At 46.3% G+C, this 16,413-nt stretch overlaps 1 protein-coding gene across 8 annotated transcripts in view; it reads left to right on the top strand.

The window, feature by feature from the left end:
• Nucleotides 1–16,413, top strand: part of SBF1 (SET binding factor 1) — a 1,208,265-nt gene that overhangs the window by 950,152 nt on the left and 241,700 nt on the right. For all 8 annotated transcript variants that reach the window (XM_085653743.1, XM_085653740.1, XM_085653741.1 and 5 more), the window contains one exon: nt 3,743–3,844. In XM_085653743.1, coding sequence (XP_085509869.1) covers nt 3,743–3,844 — 102 coding nt within the window. The remainder of the gene's footprint in view (nt 1–3,742; nt 3,845–16,413) is intronic.

The following is a 16,413-nucleotide window of genomic DNA, read 5'->3' as shown; positions in this document are numbered from 1 at the left end:
ATATATATTCGCCCTGGAAAGGAGCACCATTTCGGAAAACGGAAGGCTGTGGAGCTGAAGATTCAACTCTGCGCAGCACCGTGTCCCAGCGATTAATTCAGCTTGCCTCAAAGGTGCCAAACCTACGAAGATGAAGATTTAGCTTTTAATTTGCAACACGTCATTGTACCTACTATAGGTCAGAACTGTAATTAATCTCATTAGACTATAACACCCATAATGCACTAATCATTATGCACGAAGCAAAAGCTATTCAGGTTCTAATAAAAGGATACCGAAAATGAGATAACCTTCAATGCGTGTTGTTGCCCATGAAGAAGAGGCGTTGCCTCGAAACGCGTCAGCCATGAATGAAATGTATGGCAATTTTAAGGCAAGCAGCAGCGAGGAGATAAATGCCAGATGGTGGGGGCATGGTCGAGTGGCCTTTCAAATGCTGAGAGCAATTGGTAAACAAAATGATTTACAGGGCTGCTCGCCCTGGAAAGGAGCACCATTTCGGAAAACGGAAGGCTGTGGAGCTGAAGATTCAACTCTGCACAGCACCGTGTCCCAGCGATTAATTCAGCTTGCCTCAAAGGTGCCAAACTTACGAAGGTGAAGATTTCGCTTTTAATTTGCAACACGTCATTGTACCTACGATAGGTCAGAACTGTAATTAATCTCATTAGACAACAACATCCATAATGCACTAATCATTATGCATGAAGCAAAATTATTCAGTTTCCAATGAAAGGATACCGTAAATGAGATAACCTTCAATGCGTGTTGTTGCCCATGAAGAAGAGGCGTTGCCTCAAAACGCGTCGGCCATGAGTAAAATGTATGACAATTTTAAGGCAAGCAGCAGCGAGGAGATAAATGCCAGATGGTGGGGGCACGGTCGAGTGAACTTTCAAATGCTAAGAGCAATTGGTAAACTATATATCTATATAAAGGTAAATAACTTCTTATTTTAGCTGTGTTGATAGATATGATTTCTGCATATCTTTTCTGATGTACTCTGTAAGGAAATACCCCTGTTTTTTATGGTCACCCCGCAGTTTTTGGACTGATGCTGCTGGTTTTTCAACTCTTAAGAGTGCACTGAGTCCTGCTAACCAGACCTTCTTAGCAGTACCCTAACCCCAAAACATGTATGTTACATTATCCATACCTAACTGGCATACTGAGAGCATGTTAGTTAGAGAGTCCCCTCCAGGGATTGCAGCACTGGTTGTGGCACGCTGGGTGTGCCACATGAAAAACAGAGTCTCTCATTCTGCCATTGCAGACCGAAAAGCAGTTTAAAATGGCTAGCCTGGCTTTGCCATCTAATCCAATGGCATGGCCATACCTTCCTTTGCAATATATGTTAGTCAGTCCGTGGCAGTCCTACCGAGCCCTAACAGGTGCAGCATATTTCACTGGCAGAACAGTTATTTTACATATTCTGGCAGTAACAACGTAAAACAGTTGTTTTTACTGTAGATAGATTTGGTCACCCCCGTTGGCGAGTACATGTTTACACACTGACCCCTCAGTTGTGCTAACTCCTGAATGGTGCGACCAAAATTGATATTCCAAGTTATCAAATAACTCTTTATATTAAGCCAAACTTGATTCTCAAGTCGAAATTAATATAACAAGCCACAGTTTACATCTTTTATAAAGCTGCCACTTTGGTGCCTTCAATCTTCTGTGCCCGTCACTGTTACACAAGGAGCTTAAAGCCTGAGACAGCTTTCTGTCCTCAGAGTGAGACGTACTAACAACTCCCAGGAAAGGAGACAATAGAGGCCTCCATAGCAGGGACAAGCTACATGGGTGTTGGCCCAAAAGACGGGCTTCATAGCTGGAACCACCATTGAAGAGGAAATGGGGAACACTTGGGAGAGGGACAGCCTCATTGTTTTGGCAGACTAGTTGGCACCCGGGAAGGAGATGGTAAACTTGTTATCAAACCCTATCATGGTAGCCACACCACTGGGCACTGAGAGAGGGCTTCTGCCATACTGGGAGTGGGCAGAATGGTGCATCTTGGGGTAGCCCTATACAATTCTTAGGAAGTGAGCATCAGGAGGAAGGGAACCGGGTAGTTTATTGGCTAACAACAGTATTTTACCCTGAGGGTATTTATGAGCAAAAATAGGGCACCCCTGGACCCAGAACTCAGATTTCGACTAAACTAGAAGAAGGAACGAAGGAGGACTGCCCAGCGGCACACGAAGCCGGCAAAGAGACGTCACTGGCGTGGACTGCACCTGCTGATACCGGTGGCTAGCGAAGGAGTGGATCTGTGCCTGCTGTGTCCAGCTTGTGGAGAGGTCGTCTCCAAAGTCCAGCTGAAGCAGCCCAGAATCGTCAGTCCACCATCAATATTCGCCGTGGTGCACAAGAGACCAGGGTCCCGACGCTCAAAAGTTGCATCCAAGTTTGCTTAGCCCAGGAGAGTCGTCGGAGTGCAGCTTGGTCATCCAGAAGCCGAGTTATTGCCCAGGGCTGGATTAACTATGACTGCGATACCGGACAACTGGTAGTCCAGTGGTGACTGGACTTCTACCAGCAGCGTTGAGCTGAAGGTTTGACAAGTGAAACCTAATGGTCCTAAAGCGGTTGGTAAGTGTATTACACGGTGAGGTCGCACAACCACACCATATAATACACCCCATTTCGTCACATACTTCCTCTGTAAACTAATTAATGTGAGTCCTTATATTATCCAAGATGAATTGATTCCTAATGCTTGACTGTGTACAGCACTCTGCTGCTGCCTGGCAAATATATAGCACTCACGTTAGAGATGAAATTATATATATATATATATATATATATATATATATATATATATCACGTACACGAAGCTTGTAGGATTTCGGCTTCTTTTAAAGAAAAGGGTCCCTCGCGACCAAGCAGATGAAAGAGAGAACGTTTTCGGCTGTTCAACAACCTTTATCAATCTACACATACATACACACACCCACTGTAGTGGTATATGGTAAAAGGTCTTAATGTTCGAGGAGAACATGATACCTACCTACCTCTAGCATTAGTTTTCTAGCATTGCGTTTCTTGTGTAGACACACAAGTGATGCAAGTTGTCTTCCTATCATGAAATAAGAGATTGTTTTTCTGAGATGCTTTTAAAAGGGCAATTAAGGTCAAGTAAGCCAGTATTGGACTTAGAAATCTGTTTGTATTATTTAGTTACAAAGATTTGTGAAGGGCTTACAGTATGTGACTGGACTACATGTTCTATAACCTTGTGATTCTTTAGGATATTTGATGTTAGCAAACCTTTTGTACTAGTATCTAACGTATTTCTTTCACTGCACCATGATATTTCTGTTGGCTATGAGCATCTTTCCTTCTCTAAGAATTTGAATGTCTATTTTAAATTTTACCTTTCATATTGTTTCTGCATGTGCAACATTTGAGACTCTAATTCCCTTTCCAGTTCCGAACTGCGTGTTCCATTTGAGCATCCTTCCTACCTCTCCCTCTATGCCTGCTCAGTTCCCAGGAATCTTCCCTTCCATCCATGAATGTGTGTTGACTGTCTGCTGTGAATTCCAGACTATATTAAATGGATCCTTTTCTGTACGTCTGTGTGAATTCTTTCCCCTTTATTCACTACGATCCTGAGCTGGTCTTTGTACATTTCAGAATCTGTACTCTCTGTCCAATTGAATCACATTGATATGTACAGTCCTAACTGCCAACCTTTGCGATTGTGTTTTAACAGTTTTTATTGCTTTCCTAGCTGCATAAGATCCTGCAGATCTCTGTGCTGGTCGTTGAGCTCTTAGACACTGGCTCCTCAGTCCTGGTCAGCTTGGAGGATGGGTGGGACATCACAACCCAGGTAAGGATTTGTGAACAGAAATGGGAAATAACACATTCTAGGCTATGTGGCTCTGGTTTTGTCCCACATTTGACTGATAGTGTTCAAATCCCAGTCCACTACTGCAGGAACATAATCCTCCTAAAGGCACATTACACACCATACACAGTGTGTTTTATTTTTACACTGCTGTTACTAATTAGTCCAGCTCTGGCTAAATGAACGGTGGCTAATCTGGGCAGTTACCACTATGTTGTGCGCTTACGTCTACATTTTCATTCTGAGGTACTGAGTACAGCTGAAATTAAGAGTGGCTAAAATTAGAAACCTGGTTGCTTTTCTCTGTCTGTTATGTTCCACCACAAATCATGAGACCAATAGCATGTTCTAGCTGAGCAGCATCTGCTCAACTTTTTGTATTATTCCCATCATTCTTAATATATTTAATGTATTTTTGTCCACTAGATCCTCATCGAGCTTTCTAGTGTTCAGTAGTTCTGCTGATTCAGTTTACCCTTTTGTTTCACTATAATTATCCTACAGCACACTGCTGCTAATTTGATAAAATGGCAAAAATATCTCTTTTATAGGAAAACAAATTGTAGAACCCAAAAGGACTGGGTAGTCACAAAACATGCGGTCACTGTCCACTCATGTAACTGTGTAGCATCAAGAATAAACAGAAAATGGCAACAGAACACAGAAAAGTGCAGTATTACAACAAAGTTCGATAAAATGCCCTTCTTGGACTCAAAAGTGCTTTGCACTAAGTTAGGACAGGGTTTCTGATTCCTACTTCCTAGAGGAGATGCACTAATATCTTGTGGTTAAGAAGATCTGATCAGTCTAGCGCCACTTAAAACTAGAAATCTAGCTTTTCAGGAGCAGATATCTTTGGAACTCAGAATGTTCCTTATACCCAAGAAACATTGGCCGAACAACACTAGCCCCGTGCTACACAGATGTTTTAAAAAACCATAAGCCAATTTTTAGAAACAAAACTTTGCTACCCACCTACCTGTAATGGACATGAGGCAGGATCGATTTTTAAATGTAACTAAAGCATTGGGTGGTAGTCAGTTGTCTTTTACAAGCAGCACATAATCCATTAAAATGGCCACTAAATTTGCACAGACATACAATTTTACTGATAAAATATATCAGACAAATGATAATATTTGGAAATCGAATTTCTATGAATAAATACAATTTGTTCATCGCCAAGTAAAGTGTCTTGATATGTTTTGGTCCTATTAAATTCTGTTTCCAGCACACTTCAGAATTATAAAAACGTGCTTCATTTTTCTTAGGTCGAGCCTCGGCAGTGCATGCGCTGCGAGGCATGCTGTATCAAGAATATTTGCTGTAAGAAAGTGGCTCTGTATATACTGTTCCCAAATAGGTACAGTGTGCACAGAGTCCACAGTCCCCAGAGGTTTGGCAGAGGCTAAAGTTAGATATAACCTTACTCTCAAGTGGTAGCTTGGTCAAGCAGTAAGGCAGTATCAGAGGACAGTGTAAAGCATTTGTTGTACACACTCAGTCAGCAAATGGTCTCACACACTCAAGAACTGAACTCTAGGCCAATGGTTTTGTATCAAAATATATAGTTGTTTTATTTTAGAACCAACAATAGGTATCAAACTATACTTTCTCAGAATGAGATGCTTTAGATAAGTACTTTCAACAGGCAATAGGCGTTTGAATGCAATAGATACAGTTTTTGCAGTAGGCAACACAATTTCAAACACAATTATACATTGAGCTCAATGGGAATTTCTAGTTAAATGCACTTGATTACTTTTTGGATTACTTTTCTTATCACAGGACTGGATCCTAGGTTCAGTCCTGGGACATCTCCTGTAAACAGTTAAGTAAAAATGTTTTGGTTACAGTTGTGATTTTTAAGGAATATTATTGTATTTTACAAGTTGACACTTAAAAACTTTTTCCCATAGAATCACCAATGTTATCCTATGGGAGGAAATTCACTTAGCAGGTAAGTGGGGTTATGGTTACTTTTTCTAACTCAGTGTTGGATCCTGGATCCAACACTGGTGCATCTCCTGTAAACAATTGAAAGAATGCGTTTTTGTTATACAGGCCTTTATCGAATATTTGTAAGTTTGCAAAATCAACACTTAGCCTGGTTTTGACCAGAAATTGTTCAATGTTATCCTATGGAAGGAAAATCAAGTTATAGGTAAGTACGGTTGTAATTACTTTTCAGGGTCAGTGCTGGGCACCAAGATCCAGCACTGGGATCTCTCCTGATAACAGATGAGTAAATTCGTTTTCGTAATTCGTCTGATTTTAGATGAATATTTTAAAGTTTCAAAACTGGACACAGAGAAGAATTTCCAAGTGAAACCAGTCAATGTTACCCTATGGAGGAAAAGAGAGTTATCGGCTTTTGGGTAAGTACTCGACTGGTAAAGTTAAGGTTCGGGGCATAGACTCAGGGGTCTCGCAGGGTCAGGTAAGTACAGTTGTTACACCCTCAGCGGCACAGGGGCAGCCGGGTGCAGAGTGAGTTAGGCCCAATGTTATCCTATGGGAGACAGGGGGCCTTTGGTTGGTGGCTGCTGGCTAGCAGGCCACGCGGCTGTGGGAGCTGGGCTCCTGGTCACTTGCTCAGGGCAAATGGGGAAGTTGATTAGAGTAGAAGTTGCACTGCCCAGGGCACTCGGGCGGCTGGGTGCAGGGTGCTTTTGAGCCGTCGGGCGCTCAATGGATATCAATGGAGAAGCTTAAGAAGGAACAAAGGCTGCAAGCTCGGGGACGAAGATTCTTTAGGTGCGACCACCACTTTGAGAGGTAAGTTTGGTAGTTAGAGGATAGGTAGGCACCCAAGAGTAGGGCACAGGGGCCACAGGGCGCAAGGTGCAGGAGTGCCTTTTGGTGTCGGGAAATCTTACCCTCTGCTGGTGGCGGTTGGAGGGGGTCCCTGGTTCTGAGGCTGCAGGCGTCGTCAGGAGCGTCAAGGTGGGTCCTTGGGTGCTGGATTTGGGGTCACAGTCGCCGGGGGGACGTCCTCATGGTCTTTGTTCACTCCAGCACAGGCCAGGCTTGGCGGGTGCAGTGTGTGCAGGGTTCGCGGTTCCTGGCTGATGACAGGGGTCAGTCACTTGCTTTGAGCAGTACCACTGCTCGTGGGAGTCCCAGGTAGTTAGTCACAAGGCAATCAGGTCCTCCGGGGTTTTTGAGGTTGCTGACAGCTGGAGATGCCGGGGTTTAGCAGGACAAGGTTCGAGGGTCGACAGGCCGGTAGGGCTGGGGCCAAATCAGTTGGTGTCTTCCTCTTGTTAGCAGCTGCACGGCAGGTCTTCTTGTTCCTTGTTCTTGTTTCGGAATCTGGATCTGAGGAAGGAAGGTTCTGGTGCCCCTAAATACTAAATTTAGGGGCGTTACAGGTAGATAAAGGGCAGGGACCAATGGGTCCCCTCTCTTGGGTGGGTACACCCCCTATCCTGCCACTCTCCTGTGGGAGTGGAGGCAGTAGCCTAGTCCTGATTGGGCAGAGCTTTCCATCTTCAAGATGGCGAGAGACCGGAGATGTGCTTCACCTCGCCTCCTCCTCCTGAGGTGTGGGGTTGGCAGAGGCTGGCACACCCCCTTTCCTTCCTTGGGGTTTTCGACCAGTCTTCCCGCCAGAGTGGGGGTCAGAACTGGTAGGGGCGAGTTGCTGAGTACAGCAAGTGGCCTGGAGAAGCTCACAAAGGCGGCATTCCTTTGAAGCCTCCCCTCCCCATCCTGGAGGAGGAGACCTAGCACCTCGCCCAGGATGTGCATTGTTGCAGGCCCAGGAGAGCGGATGGCTCTCTACCCAGTGGTCCAGCAACATGTCTGCTGTGTGGCAGCCTAGGAAGCCCCTCAGACAAGACGTGGATTGTAGGTTAGGTTCAGGGGGCATCTCTAAGATGCCCTCTGTCGTACATTGTACATTAAATCCCACACTGGCATCAGTGCGGGTTTAATGTGCTGAGAAGTTTGATACCAAACTTCAGTCTTCAGTGTACCCATCATGGTGCTGTGGAGTTCGTGTTGACGATCTCCCAGCATCATATACTCTTAAATGGCAGCACTGCACTTAAAGTGCCCAGGAATGGACCTGGGTACTGTAGGGGCACAGGGCTCATGCACCTTTACCCACACCACTGGTATAGGGCACCCAGCTAGAGGGGTCGCTGATGTATGCCAGGGCAGTGTGTATTGTGGGCATGGCACACAGGGATATGTGCCATGTCGACTCTGTTTTGTTCTGCACCCAGACACTCAGCCTGCAATGGCATTGTGTGTGTGTCAGGGTACAGGGCCTGCAGCCCTTAGGGGCCTTCTCTGGTCACAAGGCCCTGGGTATCTACTGTACCATTTACCAGGGGCTGACATGTGGCCAGAGATGCCAATTGGGTTTAGGCTTCAACACAGTTTTAGGGAAGGAACATAGGCGCTGGGTACCTGATTGGCAGGAGCCCAGGGCACACTCACTCAAAGTACATCAGCAATTCAGCAAAAAGTGGGGGCATACCATGCAAGAAAGATGTCACTTTCTCACATTTGCTTAAAGCACGTTCCATCTTTTCTTTTGGCTCCTGTCAGTTCCCTTCCTAATGCCTGCTTTTGTTTGGTGGATATGCTTGATTAGTCCTACCTTTTGATGTTTTAGACCCTCTCAGCCAACTGCCCCTGTTATTCTGTGGCGGTGCGTCCATTTTAGTGCTGGGGCATTGCCCCCACCTGCCACATGCCCCCAGGGCCCATCGTTCTTGCTCTACACAGTACAGTACTAATGTCTGATGATTGTAGTGTACAGTTAGTAAATCGAGTGAATCGCACTCGCGCTGCACGGCTGTTCCGGCGGGCCGGCACCTGACCGGGCCACACCCACTTACTAGTGATGGTGACTGACAGGAGACAACAAGCAGTGAGCGCAGCAATAGTGCGCATGTTCGGTTTTGGGCATGGTCATTTTTACGACCAGCCCGAACATGCGCACTACTGCCTTCCCCTTAGGACCGTGGGTTTCTTGCTTCATGCAGCAGCCCCGGCCCCCCGGTCTCCTAATGGTCAGGGGGCATCTCTGCTCTAGCCAATCCTGGCGCTGCTAATGCAGCGTCTGCATTGGCTGAGAGTGCCGCGTGTGGGTGGCACAGCACAGCTGCACTTGAAGGCCAATCACTGTGTGTCTTATGTGAAGCCATGCACAGTGATTGGCCATTTCTGCAGCCTACTGCTCGTCGTGGCTCGGATCACAGGCCACCTCGCCCGCAAGGCTGCAAATGCATCCGTCTTTGGCCAGAGACTGCAGTATCGAAGAGAGAGAATCACCGCTGCTCGCCACTAATATAAGTTCGCTAGTTTTGTCTATATTTCTTCATGCATACCGTCTATACACGAGCCTGATTCGGTCAAAGGGTCATCTTAGTTCTATTCTACTTAACAACCACACTGACTGCGCCCACGTGTGTTTTTTCTACGTTGGTAAAAGTGCTGCCTCGGGAGGCGTAAAAGATACACAGCCCTTCGGGTACTGAACTTTTCAGTTTCCAGGCACTCGAGCCATGCTTCTTCGTCGCTTGATTTGCCACATGGTACTTACTCACTCCCACAATCTATCCCTGTTCTCACCCCTGCATATACTATGCACTCCTGTACACACCGTGCACCCCTCCACCACTCCCTCCCCCCACCCCCTGCATTCTCTCCTACTTATGCTCACACTGTGCATTCCACCGTCACCACTGTACTGACCCTCGTGCACGACCTCCTGTACTCCTAGACATACTGTGCATGCTAACTTCCGCCCTGCACTCTCCCTTCTGCATGGTCCTGTCCTTCTGTACAAATGATACATGACTCCATCATTACTCCATCGGCTCCTGGACGCGCCCGCCTGTACTGTCCTATCTTACAGGCTATGCATTCATTCACTAGTCCCTGCACTCGCCCTCCTACACTATCCTTTACTTTTGTGCAGATTACATACTCCCCCCGTCACTCCCTGCACTCTCCTGTACCTTTGGAACGCTGCACATTCTGTCGTCAACCCCACCCCTGGTCCCCTGCACTCTTTCCTGCACTTCTATACAGACTGTGCATTTCATAATCAGTCCATGGTCTCGTTCCCTGCATTGCACCATCCCTCCCCTCACTCTGAGTGCACTCGCCCCTGTACTGAGTGTTCGTCGCACCATCAGTGCTCACTCTCCTATATTCTCCTGTATTTTGAACTTCACTGTACATTCAGTGTTTTCTCACCCTGTACTCCTGCATACCTTGTATATTCCGCCATCTAGTCTTGCACTGCCCCCCTGCATTGTCCTGTACTTCCACCACTGGCGGCTTTCTCCTCACCGTAAACAACTGTTCGAGGCTTATGAGCTGCAGATCACACACTAGGATATTAGATCGCCATCTGGTGTTGGGCTCGGATGCTTGCACGTTGTTGTTGTTTTTGGAAGAAGTCTTTGTGGTCACGAGATAGGTGACTCCTCCCTTAGACGATAGTGCGCATGGGCATCAACTCCATTGTTAGGTTGTTTTTTTCCGCCATTGGGTTCGGATGCAACTTTTCCGCTGCGGTTGGAAATCTCAATTCCAAGCTTCTCGAAGCATAAAATTTCCACAAAAACCATTGCAGCTCCTTCATCTTCGACATCGATTTCATCGGCTCGATTCCGGACGTCGACACGGGCCGCTGGGCCTATCCACACCGTAAGGCCTACGGCTCATGGAAAGGATGCCTTTCAAAAAATGCCCCCAGTGTGGAGCAAAATTTCCACACAGTGACCATCACAAAGTCTGCCACCTGTGCCTATCACCTGAACACAACGAGTCCAGCTGTCCAGCCTGTGCATCCTTTCGATCCAAAAAGACAATTCGAGATGGAAGGGCTCGAAGACACATCATGGCACAGAGACCAGCTCCGGAACCAGAGGACATCTTTGATGAAGGCCCCGATGTCCCAGAAGAAGATTCCGAGGATCTCCAAATCATCTCTGAAGCAGAGATGATCCCATCACTCCTGGGCAACGTGTGAGTACTACTGCCCCTGCCACAACCCCTCCAAAACCAAAGGCAGTGGTCAAGACTTCGCCTGTTGGCCCCAGTCGAGACCGAAAACATCATTCATAAGCCCCGCCTCCGGGCTCGGTTCCGAAGAAACAACACAAGCCTTCCGGTTGCTCGAGACCGAGCAAACCTTATGTCATTGTCCCACCTTCGGCACCGAAGCCAAAAGACCACTCCGCACCGAAATCGGCTCCGACGCCTTCGGCCCTGTATTGCCTTGCCCACTTGCGTAATCTAAACTTAAGTACACCACTTACTTACACAGAAACTCCGACACTCCTCTGGAGGTAAAATGATCTTTATTAGTATTGTAGACAAAGGCAATAAGTCACTGAAGCTAGTAAGTTCTTAGGCACCAAGTGACACAATAAATACACCACACTATATGTATATTACAATACATACAAATATGAGATCTTGAATATAGATATATATAAACAGTTAATGTACAAAGCACCTCACCAGATGCGTCTGCACCGGATTCTTCAACATCCCTGGCCAAGCACCGAAAACACCAAGTCGGGAACCCTGTAGAGACTGGGGCACAGGAAGTAATCTCCACCGAAGTCGTCCCACGAGTGCATCCACTCCAAGACTGAGTTCCTGAGCTCCATCCCACAGACACCGCTTTTTATAGTTAAATCAACACATTCAAGAACCCTCTAGCAGGCGTTCTCCCCATCTATCCATCATAGGTGCTGGCCGCATCTCTGCGTCAGATCCACCCATACAGACCTGGCCAGATTCTGCTTGGGTGCGCCGAGGCAAAAGACATTCCTTTCCCGATCTCCTGCCTTGGAGAGCCTTGCACAGTGCATCCTCCCTCTGTCCTAGAGATAAGCATAGAATGCACAAAAACAAGCTCAAGGTACAAAATAACCTCACAAGATATGTCTCGCACCAGCTTGTACTGGTGTACGTGAAAAACATGTTTGTTACTGCTGAAGTGTAACTACAGGGCAAAGCAGTACAAAATGGAAATGCAATGCAACAAAATGGAAGAACAGAGCATCACATGGAATTGAGGTCAATATGCAGTTTAGCACGTGTAAAATGGCGAATGCAATACAGGCCCCGAAAACGCCAAGGCCCATAGATAAACCGGCATCGAAGGTTGGACATGTCACGGCTGTGCCATGTAAAAAACGGAAACTGGACACACAATCTGCTCCAGTTCCTGTACACAGGAAGGACTCTGCAACATCGCCTATGCCCCCTTCCTCTCATATACTGCCTTCTAACCCAGCTCCTCTGCCTACACCACCCTTACCTGTAACTTCTCCATCACATACACCACCTCCAGATGATGATGATGATGACCTAAGGGGTGGGGGTGATCCTAATGACCCGTTCACGGATTCAGATACCTCACCACTTGATGATTGGGCATTCCCTCTCCCAACAGACATGCTAGAACCGCAGCCATATCCCTCCAAACCATCTCCTCCAGATGATCACCTAGGGTTTAGCCAATTATTAAATAGAGAGGCACTTTACCACGGCGTTACAATGCACTCCGATGCACCAGAGGAAGACTTCCTCTTAGATACTTTTGAACAATCTCAAAAGTCAGTACAAATCCTACCTATGATCAAAGGAGTCATTAAGCATGCCCCCAAGGTATTTAAAGACCCCGTCCCTGCCAGGGTTCTCAACCCTAGAATAGAAAAGAAATATAGGCCTGCCCCTGAAGATCCTAATTACATCAAAGGACAGTTGACTTTGGATTCTTTGGTCATTTCCAATGCTAGGAAACACGCCAACTCCCAAACCACAGGAGATACACCACCCCCCGACAAAGAAGCCAAACTGCTAGAAGCCTCTGGCAAAAGAGTAGCAGCACAAGCCGCTAATCATTGGCATATTGCCAACACCCAAGCACTACTAGCACGATATGACAGGGCACACTACGACCAGTTAGAGAATCTCTTACAACATCTCCCTGAACAGTATAAAACCCAGGCAAATGACCTTATCCAGGAAGGAAAGCTTATTTCAAATGCGTCAATTAAATGTGCGCTTGACGCTGCAGACACCGCCTCTAGAGCAATTAACACCAGTGTGCTCCTCAGACGACATGCCTGGGTAAGCATTTCAGGCTTTAAGCCAGAGGTACAAACTACCATACTTAGTCAGCCATTCAACCAGGAACAGCTATTTGGGGCAGCAGTAGACACTGCCCTTGAAAAAAAGAAAAAGGACACTGAGACTGCTAAGTCCTTGGGAGCATTACAGTCTCCACAAGCACGTGGCTCCTTTCGGCGCTCCTTCTACAGAGGAGCCTCCAAAAATATGGGCGCAGACACCTCATCTATATTCAAAGCCACAACACAAACATCCCTCAGTAGAGGATATTTTAGAGGCGGATACAGAGGAAACAACAACAAGGGACGAGGTCGAGGTAATAACAACACTCGCACCTCCCCTGCCACAAAACAGTGACTTTCCTCCGCCCCCCCCAGACCATTCCACTCCAGTCGGGGCCAGATTAAGACAGTTCCTACCTGTCTGGAACTCCATCACAACAGACAAGTGGGTGAGACAAATTATCCAGTATGGTTACTGCCTGGAACTCACAACTACCCCCCCCCCCCCACATATACCACCCAAACAGCATTCAATGTTACCAGACCATCTTACGCTCCTTAAACAAGAGGTTCTCTCATTGCTCCAAAAACACGCAATAGAGCCAGTCTCCTTAGAACATCAAGTGACAGGGGTATACTCACTCTACTACCTAATCCCCAAGAAGGACGGGACTCTAAGACCAATACTCGACCTCAGACCCCTAAATCTGTATATACACTCAGATCATTTCCATATGATCACTCTTCAACAAGTGCTCCCACTGCTGCAACAAGACGATTTCCTTGCCACACTAGATCTCAAGGACGCCTACTTCCACATTCCCATACATTCTGTTCACAGGAAGTATCTACGGTTTGTGGTTGACGGACAACACTACCAGTTCACAGTCCTTCCATTCGGGGTAACAACCGCGCCCAGAGTATTCACAAAATGGCTGGCAGTAGTAGCAGTACTTCTCAGAAGACAACAAATTCATGTCTTCCCGTATCTAGACGACTGGCTAATAAAAGCCAAGTCATTCAACAAATGTGTTCTACACACTCACCAAACCATCAAAATCTTACACATCTTGGGGTTCACAATCAACTATCCCAAGTCTCATCTCCAACCCTCTCATATACACCAGTATCTAGGAGCCACCATAAACACCTCCACAGCCCTAGCATATCCCAGCCCAGCCAGGATAGCCAATATACAAGCTCTTATAACTAAATTTAAAATCCAACACTTTCTTCCAGCAAGAGTGTTCATGCAACTCATAGGCATGATGGCGTCATGCATCTTCATTGCGCCTTATGCAAGACTTCAAATGCGTCCCTTGCAAGAATGTCCAGCACGTCAGTGGAACCAGGCTCACGGAAAACTCACAGATCTGGTGTTTGTGGGCAGCCGCACACATCGCTCTCTAAAATGGTGGAACATAACAAACCTGTCCAAAGGGCGGCCGTTCCTAGAGCCTCTTCGACAGATAGTGCTGACAACAGACCCATCACTCACAGGATGGGGAGCTCATCTCCTCGGACACACCACTCAGGGCAAATGGACCACTCAACAGAATGTGCTCCATATCAATTACCTGGAACTGCTAGCAGTATTCCGAGCACTAAAATCATTCCAACTACATGTACAGAACAAAACTGTCCTCATCCGGACGGACAACATGACAGCCATGTATTACATACAAAAACAAGGAGGCACACATTCTATGCAGCTCTCCCAGCTCGCACAGAACATTTGGAGATGGGCCATGCCTCAGAACATATACCTACTTGCAGAACACCTTCCAGGGGTTCACAATCAAATTGCTGATCTGTTAAGTCGACAAACTCAACAGATCCACGAATGGGAACTACATCCCCAAGTCCTACTGCCCTTTTTCAAACAATGGGGCCAACTAGACATAGATCTGTTCGCCACACACAAAAATGCAAAATGCCCAACCTTCGCCCAAACACCCCGTAGGTGGGTCAGGCACACTGGCTACGCTCGCTCGCTACAGTGATGTACCACAATTGTTTTACACCTCACCACTTTCAAATGTCACCAGCCACCACTGCTGTTACTTGTTGTCTTACTCTTTTTTTAATGTATGTTCCTACCTGCGCAATAAGGATTGTTGAGCATTCCTCATTTTGTTTCCTTTCGCCATTGTTTTAGTGACGATCGTCATGTATTTACATTCTATTTTTGTTGTTGTGACGATTGTCATGTATTTACGTTATATATATATTTTTTAAGGCACAGTTTTACCAATGCTGAGACTCCAACCCGGTTCCCCCAGGTCTGAAGTCGGCAGCTCCGGGAGTTATGCCACAGCCTCTCTCCTGCTAGGCATAGACGTCAGTGTGTTTGGCTGCAACTTTCATATTTGTTTTTCACGCTTGAAGCGAGGTGGCGGCGGCAAAGCCTGCTTCCACTGGGCTGTCTCCCTCTTCTCTAATATGACGCTCTCACCCTCCCTCCCACTCTCCAGTGGTGTGAGGGAACTGGATTGCCTTTGTGCTAGATTCTTGAGGTTAGTGCGTAAAAAAGTTATTTTTATTCCCTTTATCCCTGCGTTTCAGAACCAGATGGTGACCCTTCACTTTGATTTAGGCTCCGAGATTGGAGTGTTTTGCAAAGGTGGGAGCTATCAGTTTCAAGTGAGAGGCAGCACCGACTTCCCACGGAAACTTATTTATACCAGAACCTGCTTGTGAGTCTGTCTACCTCGTTTCCAAGTGGCAATGTGAGCTTTTGCTCAGATGCTGTAATCCGTTAAACCCCCAGATTGCCAGCTATGAAATCAGGTTTTCTGCCGCTTGCATTCCATTGGGCCACGTTTCAGGGGGTGCAGGCATTTAACTACCAGACAGGATTACCATTCTCATCACTGACTTGCTAACGATGCTAACAAGTGCATTTATTTTATTCAGGCATGGTGATGTGCAAAGTCCTGCTCCGACACTCCAGACCTGCTAAGATCGGAAATAAAATGAAAGTCGGTAGTTTAACTTCATTTTCCCCAATAATTGCATGTTGTTTTGTAGCAATCTCAGTTTTTACATTCGCAGCGTTAAAAGAGAAAACATGTGTTAGCTTTTCTGCTTGAATACAACACATAGATGAACAAGCATTGAAAATGCAATAGGTCTCGCCTTTGATTAAGTTAATGGCTTTAACTTAATCAAAGGCGAGACCTATTGCATTTTCAATGCTTGTTCATCCATGTGTTGTATTCAAGCAGAAAAGCTAACACATGTTTTCTCTTTTACGCTGCGAATGTAAAAACTGAGATTGCTACAAAACAACATGCAATTATTGGGGAAAATGAAGTTAAACTACCGACTTTCATTTTATTTCCGATCTTAGCAGGTCTGGAGTGTCGGAGCAGGACTTTGCACATCACCATGCCTGAATGAAATAAATGCACTTTTTTAGCATCGTTAGCA

Source organism: Triturus cristatus, chromosome 4_1, assembly GCF_964204655.1.
Source record: "Triturus cristatus chromosome 4_1, aTriCri1.1, whole genome shotgun sequence".
NCBI classification, from domain to species: Eukaryota; Metazoa; Chordata; class Amphibia; order Caudata; family Salamandridae; genus Triturus; species Triturus cristatus.
The sequence above is the reverse complement of the archived record's forward strand: the minus strand, read 5'-3'. Positions and strand labels throughout refer to the sequence as shown.